This window comes from Rhineura floridana, chromosome 1 (assembly GCF_030035675.1).
Source record: "Rhineura floridana isolate rRhiFlo1 chromosome 1, rRhiFlo1.hap2, whole genome shotgun sequence".
NCBI classification, from domain to species: domain Eukaryota; kingdom Metazoa; phylum Chordata; class Lepidosauria; order Squamata; family Rhineuridae; genus Rhineura; species Rhineura floridana.
The window spans coordinates 163,540,474-163,563,293 of NC_084480.1; the positions used below are offsets into that span (position 1 = coordinate 163,540,474).

The window sequence follows — 22,820 nt, forward strand, 5'->3', positions numbered from 1 at the left end:
CATTAGGAGATTTGGGCTGCAGTGCCACCAATATGCGGATGACACTCAGCTCTATATCTCATTCAAATCTTCACCAGAGTTGGCTGTGGAGACCTTGTCCAAGTGCCTGGAATCTGTGAGTGGATGGATGGGAAGGAACAAGCTGAAGCTGAACCCCGATAAGACCGAGGTGCTGCTTGTGGGGGATAAAGGAAGGTTGGGAGATGTTGACTTGAAGTTCAATGGGGTGAGTTTACCCCTGAAGGACCAGGTCCGCAGCCTTGGGGTTGTGCTTGACTCCAGGCTGTCCATGGAGGCTCAGATTTCGGCTGTGAGCCGGGCAGCCTGGTATCAACTACACCTCATACGAAGGCTGCAACCCTACCTTCCTGTTCATCAGCTCCCCCTGGTAGTACACGCCCTGGTCACCTCTCGTCTGGACTACTGTAATGCGCTCCACATGGGGTTACCTTGAAAACGGTCCGGAAATTACAACTTATAAAAATGCGGCGGCTCGACTGCTTACGAATAGTCGCCGCCGGGATCACATCACCCCAGTGTTGTTCCGATCTACACTGGCTCCAGTTGTTTTCCGGGCCCAATTCAAGGTGTTGGTATTAACCTTTAAATCCCTATACGGTTTCGGCCCAGTTTATCTGACGGAACGCCTTCAACGCCACCAATTATGCCGCCCAACAAGATCAGCCACGCAGGGCCTTCTCTCAATCCCGCCGACAAAAACAGCTAGATTGGCGGGTACGAGAGAGAGGGCATTCTCAGTGGCGGCCCCCACTCTTTGGAACTCCCTCCCACAAGATCTCCGGCATGCCTCTTCCCTAAATGTATTCCGTAAAGCCTTAAAGACCTGGCTCTTTCAACAGGCCTTTGGGATCTCCGGGGAGGGTTAATTGCTATGAATGCAATGCCTCCTACCCTGTTTTAATATTGTTGCTGCTGTATTGTTCTTATAGTGTTTTTATATTGTATGTTGTATTTTATCTATTGTGTTTTAACTGTTCTGTACGTCGCCTAGAGTGGCCATTGGCCAGATAGGCGACACAGAAATTAAATTTATTATATTATTATTATATTATCCGCAAAGCTCTCCTCCAACACCACATTTCAAATGAGTTTTTCTCTTATCCGCTTTTTTTCAGTCCAACTTTCACATCCATACATAGAGATCGGGAATACCATGGTCTGAATGATCCTGACTTTAGTGTTCAGTGATACATCTTTGCATTTGAGGACCTTTTCTAGTTCTCTCATAGCTGCCCTCCCCAGTCCTAGCCTTCTTCTGATTTCTTGACTATTGTCTCCATTTCGGTTAATGACTGTGCCAAGAAATTGATAATCCTTGACAAATTCAATGCCCTCGTTGTCAACATTAAAGTTACATAAATGTTCTATTGTCGTTACTTTAGTCTTCTTGACATTCAGCTGTAGTCCTGCTTTTGTGCTTTCCTCTTTAACTTACAACAGCATTAGTTTCAAATCATTACTGGTTTCTGCTAGTAGTATGGTATTGTCTGCATTAAAGTATTGATATCTCTCCCTCCCTCCCTCCCTCCTTCATCTTGGTCCAATAGCGCTTTCCGTATGATATGTTCTGCATATAGATTAAACAGAGAGATAAAATACACCCGTCTCACACCCTTTCTGATGGGGAACCAATCGGTTTCTCCATATTCTGTCCTTACAGTAGCCTCTTGTGCAGAGTATAGGTTGTGCATCAGGACAATCAGATGCTGTGGCACCCCCATTTCTTTTAAAGCATTCCATAGTTTTTCATGATCTACACAGTCAAAGACTTTGCTTAATCTATAAAGCACAGGGTGATTTTCTTCTGAAATTCCTTGCTCCTTTCCATTATCCAACGTATGTTTGCAACATGATCTCTGGTGCCTCTTCCTTTTCCAAATCCAGTTTGGACATCTGGTATTTCTCACTCCATGTATGGTAAGAGCCTTTGTTTACATGCATGGGATATAAAGGCAATAGTCCAATAATTATTGCATTTCCTGGGATCCCCTTTCTTTGGAATTGGGATGTATATTGAATGCTTCCAGTCTGTGGACCATTGTTTTCCATATTTGCTGACAAATTTTTGTGAAAATTTGGACATATTCCGTCTCAGTAGCTTGTAGCAACTCTATTGGTATGCCACCTGCTCCTGGTGATTTGTTTCTTCCAAGTATTTTAAGAGCAGCTTTCATCTCACAATCTAAAAGTTCTGGTTCTTCATCATACGGTTCCTCCATGAATGACTCTGTCATCCTGCATCTCTTTTATAGAGTTCTTCAGTGTATTGCTTCCATCTTCCTTTTATTTTATCTCGGTCACTCAGTGTGTTCCCCTACAGATTCAACATCCCTACTCTTGGTTTAAATTCCCCTTTAATTTCTCTAATCTTCTGGAATAGGGCTCTTGCTCTACCCTTTTTGTTGTCTTCTTCTATTTCTATACAATAACTATTGTAATACTTCTCTTTGTCCCTACGTACTAGTCGCTGTATTGTTGCATTTAGGGTTCTGACTGTGTTTCTATCTCCTTTTGCTTTCCTTCTCTCTTTAACCATTTGAAGAATTTCTTCAGTCATCCATTGTGGTCTTTCTTTTTAACAAGAGGTATTGTCTTTTTGCATTCTTCCCTGATAATATCTCTGACTTCACTCCATAATTCTTCTGGTTGTCGGTCAACTAATTTTAAAGCCTCAAATCTGATCCTTATTTGATCTTTATATTCTTCTGGGATGTTATTTAAATTGTATTTTGGCATTACGATTGCTTTGTTCTTCTTTAGCTTTACTCTGATCTTCAATATTACCAGTTCATGATCTGTACCGCAGTCTGCTCCTGGTCTTGTTTTCGCAGAGAGTATGGAACTTCTCCATCTTCTATTACCAATGTATATTCCATTCAGCACATTAACAGCCTCACCTGAAGAAGATGAAAAGGAGAAATAGAGTTGCGTGTCATCAGCATACTGGTGACAACGCACTCCAAAACTCCTGATGACCGCACCCAGCGGCTTCATGTAGATGTTAAAAAGCATAGGGGACAAAACCGATCCCTGCGGGACTCTACAATGGAGAGTCCAGGGTATTGAGCAGTGTTCAGGTTATCTGGGTCCAAAGAGGGTTTCTTCAGGAGCGGTCTCACTACCGCCTCTTTTAGGCAGTCAGGGACCACTCCCTCTCTCAGAGAGGCGTTTATTATCTCCTTGGCCCAGCCAGCGGTTCCGGTCCTGCCAGCTTTCACCAGCCAAGAGGGGCAAGGGTCCAGCACAGATGTGGTCGCCTGCACCAGTCCAAGGATCTTGTCAACATCCTCAAGCTGTACAGACTGAAACTCATCCAATAAACAAGGACAAGACCGTGTTCTGGATGCTTCATTAGATCCCACTGCCATAATATTGGAGTCTAAGTCCCGGCAAATGCATGCGATCTTATCCTGGAAGTGCCTCGCAAACTCATCACAGCGGGCTACAGATGAATCTATGATATCCCGAGGGCCAGAATGTAAAAGCCCTCGTACGATTTTAAAGAGCTCCGCCGGGCGGGAGAGAGATGCCTTAATTGTGGCAGCAAAATATCTCTTTTTTGCTGCCCTCACCGCTACTATATACCGCTTAGAAGAGGCACTCACCAAGGCATAATTGCATTCGTCAGGAGTTCGCCTCCATCTGCACTCAAGCCTCCTCCTTTCTTGCTTCATCACTCTCAGCTCCACGGTATACCATGGAGCTGTATGAGCTCTACATAGGAGGGGGCGCATGGGAGTGATCGTGTCAACTGCCCGGGTCATCTCCATATTCCACAATCCGACCAGGGCTTCGACAGGAGCGCCAGTCTTCCCAGTCGGAAAATCCCCCAGAGCCCTTTGGAAACCCTCAGGATCCATTAGTCTCCGGGGGCGGACCAATTTAATAGGTCCCCCACCCTTGCAGAGGGAAAGGGTCGCTGTGAGCCTAAACTTCAGCAAGCGGTGATCTGTCCATGACAATGGAGTCGATGAAAAACTCACCACCTCCAGATCGCCATCTCCATGTCCAGTGGCGAAAATCAAATCAAGAGTATGCCCCGACACATGCATTGGGCCAGTGGCAAATTGAGACAGCCCCATGGTTGCCATGGAGGCCATGAAGTCCTCATTCATGGAGGACAGGGCTATCAATGGCTACTAGCCGTGATGGCTGTGCTCTGCCACCCTAGTCAGAGGCAGCATGCTTCTGAAAACCAGTTGCCAGAAGCCTCAGGAGGGGAGAGTGTTCTTGCACTCGGGTCCTGCTTGCGGGCTTCCCCCAGGCACCTGGTTGGCCACTGTGAGAACAGGATGCTGGACTAGATGGGCCACTGGCCTGATCCAGCAGGCTCTTCTTATGTTCTTGTGTTCTTACAGTGGTTCCTAGGATCGGCTGAGTAATATAGATGGTTCATCACTGCCTTCTCCAACATGACGCTCCCACTAACAGACTGCCTAAATGGCTTTGGCCCCTTTCGATGTACCAAGACAGCCCAGCAGGCTTTTGAGCAGCTAAAGCTACTGTTCTCAAAGCTACTGTTCTCCTCAGAACCAATACTACAACATGCCCCCCACCTACCCAACATGTGGTAGAAACAGACGCCTCAGACACAGCCATCACAGCGCTGTTGTTACAGCCCTCCAAGAAGGAGCTACTCACCATCTGTGAAGCATTCAAAACCTGGCAACACCTCCTCGAAGGAATGTGCCACACAGTGGAAGACCGTACTGATCACTGGAGCCTTGAGAATCAGTGTCAAACTGAATCAGTGTCAAATGCGCTGGTCCCAATTCTTCACCAGGTTTCACTTCGAGATCACCTATGTCCTCCATGCCCACAACCATAGAGAGGATGCACTCTCCTGCAAGCCAGAGTACAACAAACCCCAGGCAGACCCTCCCCTGAATCACATCATCTCCCTGGACAAGATGGGGCAGTGGCCTGCCCTGACCCCTGGGCCGAAGAGCTAGGCACTGCTCAGGAACAAAATCCATTTGCCCAAAAGTGAGTCCAGAAGCTACAAGAGCCCTCTCAGGAGCTCCAGGCTTTCCCCGAAGAGGGGGATTGCTCTATCACTACAAGGCCTTGTATGTGTCCCCCAGAGAGCTTCAGAACAACATTCTACATCCGTGTCATGACACCCCAACTATAGGGCAGTCTGGGGCGTTTAAGACTCTGCAGGCGGTCACATGGGACTTTTGGTGGCCTAGAATAAAGCATGATGTTGAAAGGTATGTGCAGTCTTGTCCCACGTGCATGAGAGTCAAGCACGCCCCTGGGCGGCTAGCCGGACTGTTAGAGCCGCTTCCCACACCTAAAGAGCCTTGGAAACGGTGACCCTGGACTTTGTCACAGATCTACGCCCTTCTCAGAAGAAGACTACCATTCTGGTGGTAGTTGATGCCTTCAGCAAAATGGCCCATTTCATCCCGTGCACTGGCTTACCAACTGCCAAGGAGACTGCTCAACTACTCATCAAACACATTTTGGGGGCACATGGATGCCTGAACAGCCTGGTCTTGTACCAGGGACTCTAGTTCACTGCCCGTTTTTGATGCGCTCTGCTGTAGCTGTTACAGACTGAGCTATGGTTGTCTTCTGCCCACCATCCCCAGATGGACAGGCAGACAGAGAAGGTCAGTGCCACCTGGGAGCAGTACCTTCACTGCTATGTCAATTACCAGCAGGACAACTGGGTGTCCCTGCTACCTCTCGCAGAGTTTGCCTACAACAACTCAGTGCATGCCTCTACCCAACAGACTTCTTTTTTCACCAATTATGGACAACCCCCTCGTGCCTTTCACAATCCAACCAACACTCTGGCTGTCCCGGCTATGACAGAATACGTGCAAGAACTACAGGTGATGCACCAGATGCTACAAGAGCTGCTAGCAAGGGCCAAGGCTGCCTACAAGCGGGTTGCCGACCAGTATCACCAATCTAGCCCTGAAATACAGGTGGGGGACAGAGTGTGGCTTTCCACGCAATACTTACCAACCACACCTTGCCATAAACTAGAGGTCCAGTAGGTGGGGCCCTTCGAAGTAGAGGCACAGATCAACCCAGTCGCATACCGCTTACACTTGCCTGCCATCATGAGAATCCATCCAGTATTCCACTGTTCCTTGCTAACCCCCGAGGAACCTCTGCATCCATACCAAGCACCTGAACCACCCCCTGCTCCTGTACAGGTCAACGGTCAGGAGGAATATGAGGAGGAACAGATTATCAACTCCTGCCAGTGTCAAGGGAAGCTACAGTACCTGATTCACTGGAAGGGGTTTGGACCGGAGGAGAGATCCTAGGAAGCAGCGCCAGATGTCCATGCGCCAGATGTCCATGCGCCAGAATTGGTGAAAGAATTCCATGAACGGTACCCAGGCAAACCCAAGCCTTCGGGGTGGGGATTGGCAGGGAGGGGGGATGATGTCATGAGCCCAGCAGAATGGGAGTGGAGCAGCAAGACCGCAGAGGAGGAGGAGGACTTTGAATGGGATGACAGTTCCATTGCCAGGCCGACCAGCACACAGAACTCTGAGAACTCTCTTGCCATAGACGGTGACAGCTCTGCCTCTATAGCTCCAATTACCCACGAGGAGGTCCAACCCAGGCAGGCAGGTGCCACTCTGCCCAATGACCCTCCTCTTCCCACGCCTGCTTTGCCTCCACTTCAGAGCAGCCCCCTTCCTCTGATGTGGAAGGACCTGGTGATGCAGAGCAGCCGCCCTAGCTTTGCAAACGGAGGCACTTGTGCCGGCAAGTCCAACATGCCCCAATGGCCCCTCTAAGGAGGAGTGCTCAGGTGTGTGCATATTCTCTACAGTGACACTTAGTTCACGCAAATAGTGTGCTTACCCATCCTTTCTTAAGCCGGCGAGGGTGTGTGTCTAGTTGCTGTGACAACATTATAGCGCAGTAAAGTCATGCCTACTCTCCTAATAATGCTGCTGAATTCTGTGTAACCTGTAAGCTGATGCATGAACAGAAACCTTCTATTAAACTTACTAAAGAAAAGCACAGTTCGTCATTCGTGTCTGACTTCCAAGTGTTCAGGCAGGGCAGGGGCCTGCACTGGCTGCCTATGTGTTAGCAACTCAGTTTATGGTGTTACTGTTAGTATATAAGGTCCTAATCAAACCAGAACCTGGATATCTGATGGTGCATTTGGCTTGTCCAACTCTTTTATTGTACTGATTAGCTCTTAAATACATTTTTGTTTTAATATTTGCAATTTTTTATTATATTGGAAACCACTTTGGGACCATTCAGTGAAAAGTGATCGTTACATTCTGTAAGCAAAATAAATAAAATAAATAGCTAGAATAACCTCAATATTTACAAATACTAATCATAAATCCATAACAATTAACATAAAAATAAATACTATTTTTAAAATTTTCAATGTAATTGTTTCGGATCTGCAATTAACTTGGTGAATAATGTTTCTTTCTATTACAATTCTAATGCTTTACAAAACTGTCCATTATTAGATTTATTAGTTTTAATCAAAAAATGATAAATCAACTCACCTAAGCAAATGACTCAGTATTTGTGCTTCTAACTGCACTGGACAATTATGCTTCCAAATCAGATACACACAACAGCTTGACATGTGAGAAATTATGTTCGCGTCCAACAGCTAAAAAAAATCCATTCTACTCATTCAAGGAATTCTCCGTGTTAATCTAACCACCACAAGGGAAAGACCCAATTATTTTGGAAAAAACTATTACAAGACCTGATTGATACAAAATAAACATATTTAATCTACATTATTCCCCTGTTGACTTATGACCAGCATCTTTATTGCATCCAGGACATATAAAGTTCTTTAACAGCTTCCACTTTGAATATCTCAAAGACTAGATATTTCTCTTCACCCTTCAGTGAGTTTCTCTTAACTGTAACACCAGAAAATCAGCTGAGGATGTCTTCTTCACTGTACCAGCCACAACCCAAGTTTATGCAGTAAGGACAAAGAGGTACACATTTATCATCGACTGCCTCACTGTCTCCTAGTGGTCCAACAAAGTTATATCTGAATTCTTTCTAGATTTTCGATTTTGCTCTTCGATTCAGCAGCTAGAATTAAGTACATGTGGAGTGATTGGGATTTCTGTTTCATTGCATTATCTATTCCAAGTTGTCAGGTATGGGTGGGAGATAAAAACTGTTTCCAAATACAACAAAATGGAGAGATCTCTGGAACATAGCTACCTATGTAACAGGTCAAAAGAGGGAGGAAGTTTAGCATATTGTTGAATATGAGGGGAGCTGTGCACATCACACAAAGCACAGTTATATGTGATGCATATGAACTGGAACGAGCCACAGTGAGCCTTGAGCTTACATGGTTTCTCCACTTCCATGTGGCTGGGAGGAGTTAGGAAGTTTTCATCTCCACTTTTGTTTAACCACAATTTGTCTAGTTGTCCGGGCCACCTAGCTGTGGTTTACATTAACTATGATTAGTTTTACACAAGCTAACCCCAAATCATAGTTACTGAAGCTGACTTGTTTAAACTAACCATTGTTTGATGAATTACAACTTGTCATCCTAAGGTGGAAGTGAAAGCTTCCAAGTTCCTCCTTTTGGCCATGCAAGAGGAGGAGATGGGGGGCAACTTTTTACACCCTACATCAAATATACATGGACAATTCACAGAATCATAGCATTGGAAGGGGTCTATAAGGCCATCGAGGCAGGAATCCAGATTAAAGCATACCCAACAGATGGCTGTCCAATTAAACATAATCAGATTTTCACAAAGGAACTGCTTTAGGACCATTTAGAGAAAGGCAGTCAATAAATTCTGTAAACAACTATTAATAAGAAATAAGTATTAATGACTTCAGTATTTATGAATACTAACCATAAATCCATAATTACCAACATAAATATAACTCAAACATTTTTTCTATTTTAATTTTATTGATTCGGAAGCACAATTAAGTTGGTGAGTCTAATCAAAACACACGTGCAATTTCTTATCAAAGCATAATAGATTAGCTTATTTAATAAAGACACTGACTTGCTCACCTGGAAACACCATAAAAGCTTTGAAATATAGTCCTACAAGGCACATAAGCAATGCAAGTTAACCAGAGCAAATATGAGATTCCTGCATTCTAGAGTAGTCAATTGAAGAAGAAATTGCACATGAGCATACCAACATTCACACAAGGACTTGGGTCACTCTTTAAATACAAGGAAAGAACTACATACCTGTTTTAGAGAAGATAAGCTGAAGAATGAGGGGACGCCTGGTAACAATTCCAGATCCACGGGGCAGGAAATCTCTGCAAAGTATTTTTACAAGAGATTATTTCAATGGCTTAAAATAGATATTACTATAAGGAGAATTACAAACAATACATTTTAAATCCTACTATATGCTTGGTACTCTGGAAGTCGCCAGAGAGCATACCATTCCAAAGTTATGTCCATAGGGTTTAATGGCCACTTTAACAACAAGGTTGGATTTTGGAGCATGGAAAGGAAGATGAGGTCAGTTTTATAATGTATGGCAGGGATAGCCGATACAATGCCCTCCAGATGTTGCCAGATGACAGCTCCCATCACCCATGACTATTGGTCATTCTGGCTGGAATTGATGAGAGTTGGAGTCCACCATGTTGGATACCCCTGATTTATGAGAATGAGAATGATGAATGCAGTCCAACATTACTGTTACGGTTTTCACAGTTAATGAGAGCTTTTTCCTTTCAAACTGTATTTAGATCTTTGTTTTAAATTAGCAAATATTAAGAAAGGACGGGAAAAGCTGCTGTAAAGCTAGAACATGGACTCTCAGAAGCCTAGAGAAAAAGCAAGTGGAGCTGGAAAGTCTAAGTGAGACCTTGAGATGTCCAATTTGCATGGCTAACTTTAAGGGGCAACTGAGAGTTCCTGATAATTTGACCAAATTAGACATATACAGAATACTAAACAGATGCTGGTGTAGAATTCTGGACACACACATAAACCAATCCTCTATCATAGAGGTGCACGTTTGTAAACATACAAAAGAGGCACCATGGTACAAATATCAGGTTTTCTATTTCCTGCCCTCCTTTCATTGTCTGAAAATTCAGTTCTCTCCTGCCATCTCACCCAACAGCTGTCCCTATCCACAAGAGTCAGAGAACATCTGTGATCTATTCAAATGTTATCATATATCCACATTTTCTCCTACATTCAAAGTGTGCAGTATGTTTCTATTCCAGCAATTCCATCAAGAATTGTATACAGCTCAGAATTCATCAACAGAACAAATGAACAGAATATTTTCTACAATTGCCATGCCAAAGATAACAGATGAAGATGTAAGACCACTGGAAGTTCCAGTAACGGAAGATGAGGTTAAGCAAATAATATCCAACTTGAAAAATAACACAGCACCAGGACCAGATGGGCTGACAGCCAAGTTTTAAAAAAATATTGCTGTACCATGTGACAATGATAAATGAACCTCTGTGATAAAAAAGCTGCCAGTGACATGGTCCAGGGTGTAATAGAAATCCTCCCAAAGACAGGTAAAAATCGTACAATACCGCAGTCATTTAAGCAGATATCCCTACTTAATCAGGATGTGAAAATATGGAGTGCTATTTTGGCAAAACAGCTAAACACTATAATCCCAAAATATATACATCAAGATCAAACAGTAGTCATTAGAATCAGAAAATTACAATAGAATGTCAAGAAAATGATAGACTGCATAGAAATCTGTCAAAAAAACAACAAGCAATATTTCTCTTTCTTGATGCTGAAAAACCCTTCAACAGAGTAAACTGGAGATTTCTATCAAGAACTTTGCAAGAAATAAATCTAGGTAGTGTCATGCCCTGTGTCACCCTACAGGCGTTAGGCGCATTTCCAGGACCCAATTCCCAACCCTGGGCAATTGATCCTGGCAAAATATCCCCCCTTGCCAAGGTTGAGCAAGCCAACAACAACCTTGCAAGGTAGTACTCAGGCTGCCACAACCCCTTAATCTGAGTAACCACTCTGAGTCAGGGGAAAGCCAAAGCCCAGAAATAGTTCTGCCAGGGGTTACCAAGGACAAGAGCCAAACAGGTGCTCATCGTCCTGAAGCCCCAAGCAACCCCAAAACACGGTAGTCAGTGGTCAGTGGCCAAGGTACTAGATTCAGAGCCAGATTTCCCCTCCTGCAAAGGACACACATGGGTAAATAAGAAGTAGCTTTATTGAATAAAATATAAGTGCACAATTAATAGCAGCAAAACAATTCCTTAAAACTCATAACCAAACAGGGGCTTAGGTAAAACATACAAGAGAGTTCAGACACAAACCAAAATAACAAAACTAACTAGCCTATTCTACTTACTTGAAGAGGTAGTTGTTGAAATTCTCACCTCTCCCCAGAGAGGCATAAGTTGGGTAGTGAAAGGCAGTGGAACCCCACTCAGGTAACCACCTGTCTAGATGGAACCCAGGGGAACAAAGGGTATAGGTTTCACTCCCTATACTTAAAGACCCTAGTAACAGACCATACTAATTTAGCCAATCAGGGGGCTTTCTAATGAGGTAATGCTTCTTGAGGCTTCTCCAGTCTTCGCGCCTAACAGGCCTATCCTCCCCTCCATTCCCAGGTCTGCTTGACCTTGGTACCAGGCTCTCATCAGATAAACAGGTGTCTCTTCTTAGGCCTCCTAATTAGCTGCAGCTGAGAAACAAAACTTGGATTTTTCCACTCACTCCCATGTCCGCACAAGATGAAATCCCCACAAAATACTGCATCAGAGCCATGTTACATTGAACCATTCTGACAAGTTCATGACAGGTAGGAGGACCTTTAAAACAAGGATAGACTTGCTTTACACCAATCCAAAATCTAGCATATACAGTGCCTCGCAAAAGTAATCAGACCCCTGACCAATGCTCTCATATTACTGAATTGCAAATGGTACACTGTAATTTCATTCTGTATGATGTTTTATTTTGAAACACTGAAACTCAAAATCAATTATTGTAAGGTGACACTGGTTTTGTGTTGGAAAATGTTCGTAAGAAACAACAAAAAAACCAAAATATGTTGCTGGCATAAGTATTTAATCCCCACACATTAATATTTGGTAGAGCCACCTTTCGCTGCAATAACAGCTTTAGGTTTTGGGGGGTAAGGATGTATGAGCTTTGCACACAGTGTTGGAAGGATTTTGACCCATTCTTCCTGGCAGATTTGCTCCAGGATGTTGAGGTTGGTTGGACGTCGCTTGTGGACTGCATTTTTCAAAGACTGCCACAGATTCTCAATGGGATTGAGATAAGGACTCTGACTGGGTCACTGCAGAATATTCACCTTTCTTTTCTTGAGCCACTCCAATGTTGCTTTGGCCTTGTGGTTGGGATCATTGTCCTGCTGAAAAGTGAATTTCCTCCCAAGCTTCAGTTTTTTTAGTAGTCTGAAGGAGGTTATCTTGCGGTATTTCCCTGTATTTTGCTCCATCCATTCTTCCTTCAATTTTAACAAGATGCCTAGTCCCTCGTGATGAGCAGCATCCCCACAGCATGATGCTGCCACCACCATCCTTCACCGGAGGGATGGTGTGTCTTGAGGCATGGGCAGTGTTTGGTTTGTGCCACACATTGTGCTTTGAGTTTGGCCGAAAAGCTCTACCTTGGTCTCATCTGACCACAAAACCTTTTCCAACATCGCAGCTGGGGCACTCATGCTTTCTGGCAAACTCCAGATGTGCTTTCAGATGGTACTTTTTGAGTAATGGCTTCTTTCTTTCCACCCTTTCACACAGGCCAGTGGGGCTGCCTTTGAGGACGGTTCAGAAACTGCAGCTTGTGCAAAATGCAGCGGCCAGATTGGTAACAGGGACCAGATGGTTCAAACATATAAAACCAACTCTGGCCCAGTTGCATTGGCTGCCTGTATGTTTCCGAGCTCCATTCAATGTGCTGGTTTAAACCTATAAAGCATTACACGGCTTGGTGACCACAATACCTGATAGAACGCCTTTCCCGACATGAACCCACCCGTACACTATACTCAACATAAGGGGCGTCCTCTGGGTGCCTACTCCGAGGGAAGCTGGGAGGCTGGCAACAAGGGAGAGGGCCTTCTCAGTGGTGGCCCCCAAATTATGGAATGATCTCTGTGACGAGGTGCGCCTGGCACCAACACTGTTATCTTTTCAGTGCCAGGTCAAGACTTTCCTCAGAGAGCTTCGGCTATGGGACAGTATATAAATGCAACAACAACAACAACAACAACTTCTGAGATAACTGTCACTGAAATAAATGAATACCTTACAAATAATGACACTGAGCTTCTTACCCCTGCAATAATTTGTGAAACACATGAAGAGTTGTGATTAAAGGAACACCAATAATTGAACAAAGTAGAATAAAAAAGGCTAAGGAACTTCAGAGGCCTGATCTACTCAGAACTATAAAGACTTGGAAATTCAGCATAAAATAAAGCAACAATCCCACTACCTACACAAAATCAACTGAAAAGAAATAAGAAATGAACTCACTGGATGTAGCAACAATAGTGGGAGATCTTCAGTACACTAATGAAACATTTTATGAATTTGGGGATAAAACCTCAAAATCTTAGTGAAGAAATTACCAAAAAAAGTTAAGAAATAAAATTATAGCCTTGAAATAGGGAGAGGGGGAAGTGGGGGGAAACTACACAAAACTGAAGATTAGGGATGGGGCTTGTTGTTTGTCTGTGCTCATTTAGTGCTCATGGTATTCATCACATCTGCCAAATTTATGGTGACATTTGCCTCATTTTCTCAGGGGGGGGGGGTGCAGTTCAACATACAGTGAGATTTTAGACCTTCCGAGTGGCTCTTGTGCCCAGCTACAGCCCTTTGAGCTGAAAAGTCTCAAGCTGCAGCTTGAAAATGTTATGAATGATATCGACTCTTAATGCAAATCATCTCCCCCCAGGGTACACAACAATGGCATAAAGAATAAACGTCAAGGTGTCCCCGCACTTATAGTGCGGGTCGTTTCCGACTCTTAGGGTGATGTCTTGTGACGTTTACTAGGCAGACCATATATATGGGGTGGGATTGCCAGTTCCATCCCCGGCCTTTCTTTACCCCCCAGCATATGCCGGGTTTTTAATAGTTTTTAATAGTGTGTTTTTAATATTCTTCCTACAGTGTATTATTTTATGTATTATACTATGCAGTTGTTGTTTTTTATATTCCCTCCACAAAATTAATAGTATTGCTTTGCCAAATTTATCAATAAATCTGATATTTATTTACATTCCATCACCCCCTTCACGTCAACCCTTTCTTTGCCTGCAGGGCACAGGCATCTAAACAAACATTCATTGTTCTTCAACTTAATCTTTTCTTCTTTGATAGCAATACCTAAAGTACCACACACACACACACACACACACAGCCCCTACCCCAGCCCCCCTGCTCAGAGATGGGACACTTAATCTTTTAGCTAGCCACAGCTCAGATCACTTCATTTAGTGATCAACATTCAGTTAATCAACAAAAACAAATTAAAACCTGCAGTCATATTGGAAACCATTTTATAAAAAGACAGATGCTTTTAGCAAGTGCCCACTAAAGGGTATACATTGCAAGACAAGAAGTACAACCACAGTGAATCAGCAGAAGAGGCCTAGAGTCTTCTTGCATAATGCCAAAACAATTGAGCTTCACAACATAACTGGTAGACAACTTCAAGTGAGGTCAAAGGAGAACTTGGTTTGGTCACATGAAAATGCAGAAATATACAGCTGACTTTAACAAGCAGCTATTTCATGGAAATGGAAGGAAACACCCACTCTGCAAATAAAATATAAACAAAGCTACATGCAGCACTGAAGCCAGGCCATTCCTACACTGAATACAAATAGCAGTGTTGACAAGCCAAGGGTGTTTCTGCAGTTACGTTACCACAGGCACTCTTATCTCACCCAGCACACCAAATAGCAGTGTTATCCTATAAGAAATCCATTCTCTGTGTGGATTTTTTTTTTTTTTGGAGTGGGGAGGAGAAAGAAATGGAAAACCAAGGGAGTGGAATGGAAGAGGAGATGGCTGGCTAGCCTCCTAAACATGTTTACACTGCAATATTTGTTGCAGCTCCAACTTATCTCTAGGAACTTCAGTTGAACAAACTTGTCAAAAGGTAATTTCCTCACACAAAGTCCCTGTATTCAAGTGGCTGCATTATACCAATACAACCAAAGCAACTCCGTATCTGTAGTAGTGACACAATCCAAAATGATTAAGAATCATTATTTATGCAGAGTAGCAGAACTTATCAGATTTGCTATCATGTTTAGCAATTGACTGTCCCACTCTGAGAAGCCATATAATATGCAGTTGCTCACTATACTCTTCTGTACTTGCTAACCAGTTAACACCTTACTATATGTAAGAGTTTTTACCTTGCTTCTCTCCTAGAGACTTAAATTTACAATAAATAATGCCAATAAGACTTTTCTGGTGTAAACAGATACTTCTGACAATTGTTTTGTTATTTTGCTTGTGCTCCATGTATGCTTGTGCTCCACCTTCCCCAGCCTGCTGTCCTCCAGATACTGTTGGATTTCCATCCATCCAGTCAACATGGTCAATGGCCAGGCATGGTGAGAGTTCAGTCCAAAAGATCTAGATGGCATCAGGCTGCAGAAGGCTGATGTACCCTAGAGAGTTTCCACCTAGGATAATACTACATCCAGCTTTGCTTCCTTTCATTTTAGTACCATCAGAGGTTCAGATCCCAGTCCTGTCAATTTACAACAGCCATGAAAAATGCTGAAGTCGTCACTAAACCTCCAGGAATGCAAAAGATAAAGCGCACTTTATCCACGAATAGTAAATGTCTAGGGGCAGCAGCCACAAGTGCACTGATTTCTTAAGGTGGAATTTCACTGATGGTTGGGAATCTAGTCAAGTCTTGTTGAAAGCCTCAGGCAGATGGAGAGAGTCAGGATGGACTCCTATCTTCCTGGGTCCGTTCAAGCCAAATCCATCTACTTTGCCTTGCACAATTCAAAAGGTCCTAGTTGATAACAATCTGATAAAGATATTATCAAGCTAATCCAAAATTGCCAGATTGTTTTTCAAATCTGCTTCCCCCTTTGGAAGTTTCATAAAATACTACAGCATCCAAATCCCTGATGAACCCTGCACAGTAACAGAGAGAACAGCCCAGGCATAGCTTTGCCACCAAATAGCCTGCTTTATTTCTTATTAATTTTTAATAAACATATTTGTATACTGCTATTTCATTCAAAAACATCAGCATGGTTTACAACAAGTTACTCATCACAAACTTGCAGTTCTGTGGAACAGCTGACAAAGGGCATTTACAGAGGACTGTCAACAGGACTGCCATAGTCACCATGGTGCCTTGTCAAATAAAATGCCCAAGACATTCCACACAGTACAATCCACACACACAAAAAACCTAACCCATACACGATATTACAATAAAGTAAGGTATGAGCAGGTAAAATATGGCAGAGTTGAAAACAAAAATTAAAATGGAAATAGACATTATAAGCACAGAGAAGCAAAGCAATCTGGAACAGACCAAACTTGTAGGCCAAACACCTGTTTGGCAGACAAGCCCTCCTCAGTAAGGAGTTCCAAAGTCTGGGTGCAGATACCAAGGCGGCCTTTTCTCAAGTGTCTGCCTAATGAATGTCAGATGCTTGTAGGGCAGAGAGAGGGGCCTCATAAGATGATTTGTTTATTCATTTAGTATATTCTTATGCAACTTTTCATCACCAGGTGATACTTGTATCCACCCAGTAAATCCTGAGCCAGGAGAGGTATACTTTACAATCTTTCTCTGGAAATTTGTACAACAAATAGTTGTGCTCCCACCTTCTCATTTCTCTCCTATTATAAAGTCCTTAAATTCTTTAGCTTAGAGTTATGAATGTGTTTGGATTATATCAAATGCACCCATTATTTTATATATGAGTATACACAAATTAGACATAAACTGTGCTGTGATTTATTTGCTCTTTTACTATTTTTTACTATGTTTGTTTTACAAAAAATGCAGGTCTTTTGAAGGTTTTCGTCTGGACCTGTGTTGTTGGCTGCACACTTAAATTTTCAGTAGAGCTGTTAGCTACCAAGTCAAGACACAATTTGTAGACTTCTGGGAATTCACCATTTCAGGGTTCTTGATGGTGATTTGTACCTTTCCTGGCCAAGAAGGGAGACCATGTGACCATGTGTAAGCTAACACTGCAATTCTGTTGAAAAGATGACAACTAATGCTGAGGCACTGGATATTGTAAGGCAAACAGAACTTGGGCCTTGGTGTGAGGCCTGACTCCAGTGAAGGTAGTAGAGGCAAACAGTGGCAAAGGCACTGTAGTCAACAAGATCTGATCTTTTAGATGTTCTCTTCTTCAGCCAGAGCTAGATGGTGGCACATATGCCAAATACCTCCCCAACATTCTATCGGTTGTATCCTGACACCAGGCAGCACAGGTGCAACATGGCCAGGCTCCATGTCTCAATGTGGTGTAGGGAGTTAAATAATGGCAGAGAGCCATGAAGAGCTAAACTGACTGCAAATGAAACTGAACTCTCCCCCACTTTCACTAACCTATGTGAGCTTCTCCAACACTTTGCCAAAGTCCTGGCCCACTATCCGTTCCTACCCAAGGATGAGCAAAAGGAACTTCTTGCAGTGCAAAGATGTGCTGTAGAGGTCTCCACAACGTAGAGCATTGTGTTCAGCACCCAGCCACTTGCCACAGTAAAGTCAGCTCATATTTCTAAGAGCCCCAATGTACACATATGTCCATAGACAGCCTGCCAAATATGTTCTCTCAATACAAATATTGGCTAAATTCTCTTAGCAATCATTGATGGAAATACATAAATGTTCACCAAAAAACAAATATTCATCTTTCTGGGTCCAAACCTATCTGGAACCATTATTGCCTACCTGCTAATGCTTTCCCACAAGTTTCTCTTTCTCCTGGTTGCTGCTTCTTAGTTTAGTTACCTGGCAATCCTAGCCAAATCAGGGAATATTTTAGTTTACAGGATCATGTCACAACACAATGTAGCCTATCACGTATAGGCACATTTTGATGTTAATTGAAAGAACACAACAAGATGAGCAATATAAATGAATAAGTGAACATTCTCATAGGAATAATCAAAAGAAGGGAGCATTCACTGTCAAAAATGTCCCGAAGAACAGTGAGCAGTTTTGCCTCAATCCTAGGAGTTCCTGACCAGTTTGCCGAAGTGCTTGCCATCCGAACCCACACTACTATTGTTCATTATGCAACTCCACTTCCTAGCAGAAGTGCCCAGCCCTCTTTACAAAAGCAGCCTTTCAGGAAATTGAACATAAGAAGCTTCCTTATGCAGAGTTATATGAATCTACACTGTACTGTCTACGTTAGTAACAATTCTCCAGGGTTTCAGTAGGCCTCTGAGCCCTGCTACCTAGAATCCTTGTATTAGCAATGCTGGGATTGGACCTGGGACCTCATGAATGGACCACACATGTTCTACTTCTGAGGTCTAGTCCTTCTCCAACGTTGTGCCAGGAACCAGAACCTGCTCTTGAAGGGATGACCTAACAGACCTGACATAGTCACCAAAGCATCCACACGGACATGATCTACAAGTTTTGTCAGTAGTAACTAGGCTATTAAAAGATTACATATGAAGGTGATAAGTACTAAGCAGTCTTCACCTGCTAAAATATTATCAGATAATAGCCCTGTTGACTATGTAGAGCAGAGACTACTAGCCCTTTTCAGCTCAAGGCCACAATGAGATTTGGCCAACACTCTAAGTGTTGCATATAAGTGTGGATATGACCAAAGAGGCCAGTGCACACACACCCAGAAACCATGCAGACAGAGTCCCCTGCTCCTCTGCCAATCAGCAGGGAAATGGGGGGGGGTGTATCTCCTCACTGTAGTGCTTCAATAGGAAGGGGAAAAACACTGTCTCTGCTCTTCAGCAATTGATTTCTTCTGGTTCCTCTCTTCCTAGTGAATGGACAGCAAAGCTCTCAACATACACTGCAAAACAGCCTCTTCTTCCTTGGGCATTGCTAGAAGAGCACCGGGAAGGAGACATAAACTTGGAGGTAACGATTGACAGTAACAGGAAATGAGAGAACGACTCCAGCAGGGCCCAATAAGAGTCCTCATAAAAATGTAGAAAGAAAAAAATGGAAATGGACAGCCTTCAAGTCAATCCCGACTTATGGCAACCCTATGAATAGGGATTTCATGATAAACGGTACTCAGAGGGGGTTTACCATTGCCTCCCTCGGAGACTAGTCCTCCCCAGCTGGCTAGGGCCTGCTCAGCTTGCCACAGCTGCACAAGCCAGCCCCTTCCTTGTCCGAAACTGCTAGCCGGGGGGCAACTGGACTCCTTGGGACTATGCAGCTTGCCTACAGCTGCACAGGTGACAGGGCACATAACCCCTCACCTCACTGTGGGGGTGATCTTTAGCTGGCCTTTGACACCCAGGAGACATGTGTGGGGATTTGAACTCACAGACTCTGGACTCACAGCCAGGCTCTCTGAAACCAGACCATAAATCACATGGTCTTTGACATCTGTATACTAATGCCCAGAGTATGGGAAACAAACAGAATGTACTTGAACTCTTAATACAGGAGGGAAAATACAACTTGATAGGTATAACTAAAACTTGGTGGGATGGCTCCCATGACTGGAATACAGCAATTGAAGGATATAACTTGTACAAAAAGAACAGAAGGAATAGAAAAGGAGGCAGAGTCGCATTATATTTTAAATGAGCTCAGTAGCCCCAACGAGAGTATCTGGATTAAAATAAAATGGCACAAGGAATAAAAGGAAAATGGTGACTGGAGTTTACTACACACCACCCAATCAAGGAGAAGATGAGGATAAAACTTGAAAAGCATGATATAGTAGTAATGGGGGACTTCAAATACCCTGATATCTGTTGGGAGACAAATTCTGCCAAACGTGGCCCCTCCAAGAAATTCCTGATTTGTGTTGCTGATAACTTTCTCTTGCAGAAAGTGGAGGAAGGAACTAGAGGATCAGCTATCCTTGACTTGATTCTAACAAATAAAAGTCACATTCAGACATGGGGCTTATTGCGTTAATTTAACAGATTAAAATGGTAGCACTTCTGTCCTGATTACAAAAATTCTATTCACACTGCAGTACTTGTTGTGTAAGGAACCATGGCTTTTTTTCAGCCAATATACTGGCATTTCAAGCATTTCAGTTCCCAAGCTTGCAAATGGATTATTTCTGGTACTATTTATCATAAAATTAGTGCTAAACTACCACTATATTTCACTAGATTTCTGGAACTAGCTTTTATGTCGTGCAAAAGGCCAAATATAATGTGCAAATTACTAGGTAAGAAATTGTTGGAATAATGGAATAAAGTGCAGTGTGAAAGCAGTCAGAGGTGACTTTGTGGATGAAGTGGCAGTTACGGCAATTCTCGGGGAAAGTAACCATGTTATACTTGAGTTCTTGATTTTAAAGGAAACAAAAGCTGAGAGTAGCCATACATGTATCCTGGACTTCAGGAAAGCTGATGTTAATGATAAGTAAGGTCTCATGAGTTCTGCCTCGCTGTATTTATGCTGAATTTTTTTTATCGTGCTCTTGGTTTTACTGTTTGAAATTGATGTTAGTAATCTGAATTGTTTTTATTGTGTTTTATATATTTTGTTACTTTGTTTATTTTATAAACATTTTAAATAAATAATTCACGATGCTGGATTTAGTTTATAAGCAGTAGATGTTTGGGTCCCAATTATCTGTTTACAGATCTGTTTACAGTGATTCTCCCCTATAAACCACACTTTTGTCTAAGATCTACTAAGTACACCCTGTTCCGAACAGCAGCTGGTGCTGACAGATTGTCCAACAAGGAGCAAGGCTTTTAGTGCAGTGGGTCCAGAATCGTAGAAATCTCTCCCTTTGGAGGGCACATTTGTAGGAAAGGGAAGAGATATCTGATTAGATGTACTTTGGGGGAAAGAGATGGGGATCTGATCTTGTGATACAAATGCTGGTGGGTTTTGTTCTGCTCCTTTTGACATGTATGAATCTGTCTGACTGCTGTTTTATTTATTGTGGTTTTTAGTATCACTGTTTAAATGGTTGAATTTTAAATAAATCACCTTGGGAACTACTTGTTGAAAGTCAGCAATTAAATAAATGTAATCTTACTCATTAGGCAGCATCTTTCACGATTGTTCATAGAAGAGTATATGCAGTGAACCCTGTGATAATTCACATAAAGCAGCTTTTCTAAAGACTTCAGATACCTGCTCCATGTCTTCCAGAAAATTAGATACAGGTTTTGTGTTCCTAAACAATTGATTTTAAAAGCCAAAAATATCAACAAAACTACTTTGCCTAAAAAATGTTCTGCTGCTACATTACTACACCCCCATCTTAAAGATAAAAAAGTGAAACACAAAAGAACTCAGAAACTATTCTCACACAGAACATGCAAAGCTCCCAAACTAAGTTACATTGGAACCTTACAACACAAAACAGACTTCTAACTTTTGCTATTTTTAATTGGATTCCATTCTTGAATCTTTGAGCAGCAAACACAGAAATATAATACCAGTCAGCTGTCTGTCACTAATATAACAACCCAAAGGAAGAGGGGCATTGCTATACCCATTTTACATGGGGTAAAGAGAATCAGATAGAGAACCTGAGAAAACATATCACATGTATAACTTTTAATGGTCTAAAAAGCTGCACCTTTAGCTTTGGATAAGGACATTCTGTCTGCTGGTTCAACACCATCAACTCTTGAGAGGTATGTAGATTATATGTTTGCCTGGTACATGGTGCAACACATAATGTTTCTAATTTGTTTTTCTAAAAATATAGACCTCTGTGTACAACAATGTACACAACAATAAACAGCAATAAGATTTAAACATAAAAGACATTTAATGTCTTTAAGACAGAAAGGAGTTCCCCAACACCTAAGCCCCAAATCCTTCAAAGTGAGGACCAGACATCTGTAGTATCCCTCTGACCAGAATACAATCTTGGAAAAAGTTAGCACTCTTCAGGAGATCAAGTACAATATAAAATGTCTTAAGTACAATGATTAAGGTAAGAAATTCAATCCTGGAAAAATATACACACAGGATATAGCTCAGTTACTGGCAGTGATGATCAATATATATTTAAACACAGATTCTAGTGCATAATGCTTTAGACCAGTGGTGGGACCTTTTTCAGTCTGAGCCCTGCATTCCCTCATGGGCAAACTTTCAGGGATTGCATGCCAGGGGTGGGCAGGGCTAAATGCAAAAGTAGGAGGGCAATGGAACCAGGGAACTAAGAGAGGCATTACTGCAGTTCAAGGACACATTCTAGGCAAGTAAAACACTTGAGGAAGATGCAGAGCAGCACCAGTGAGAGGCATGGATTGGGGAAGAGAGACCAAACTGGATGAAGGACCCTGGAGGGCCACACCTGGCTCCTGGGCCTGAGATATCCCACTCTTGCTTAAAGCTATTAAGATCAGTGTTCACAAAGTATATTGAGATTAAAAACTTAACCAATGTGCTCCTTTTCTGTCACAATCACATTCCAGTAACATTTTTCTCCACACTAACATGAGTGGGGGGAAAACAAAGAATATCCTAACCACAACTAAAGCAGCAATTCCTAAATGGTAGATTGCGAAGACAAGCTAGATGAAGGGACCAGGAATCCCCTTGACAAAAAGGAGGAGTGAGAGGTTTCTTTAGCAAAAAGATTCGAAATTAGACTCCCTGGGGATGAAATTGTTAT

General features: G+C 42.6%; 1 protein-coding gene across 12 annotated transcripts in view; it reads right to left on the reverse strand.

Annotated features, from left to right (window-relative positions):
- DNM2 (dynamin 2) overlaps nucleotides 1-22,820 on the reverse strand; it is a 100,575-nt gene that overhangs the window by 74,934 nt on the left and 2,821 nt on the right. For all 12 annotated transcript variants that reach the window (XM_061583541.1, XM_061583484.1, XM_061583571.1 and 9 more), the window contains exon 2: nucleotides 9,230-9,303. In XM_061583541.1, the coding sequence (XP_061439525.1) occupies nucleotides 9,230-9,303 (74 nt within the window). The remainder of the gene's footprint in view (nucleotides 1-9,229; nucleotides 9,304-22,820) is intronic.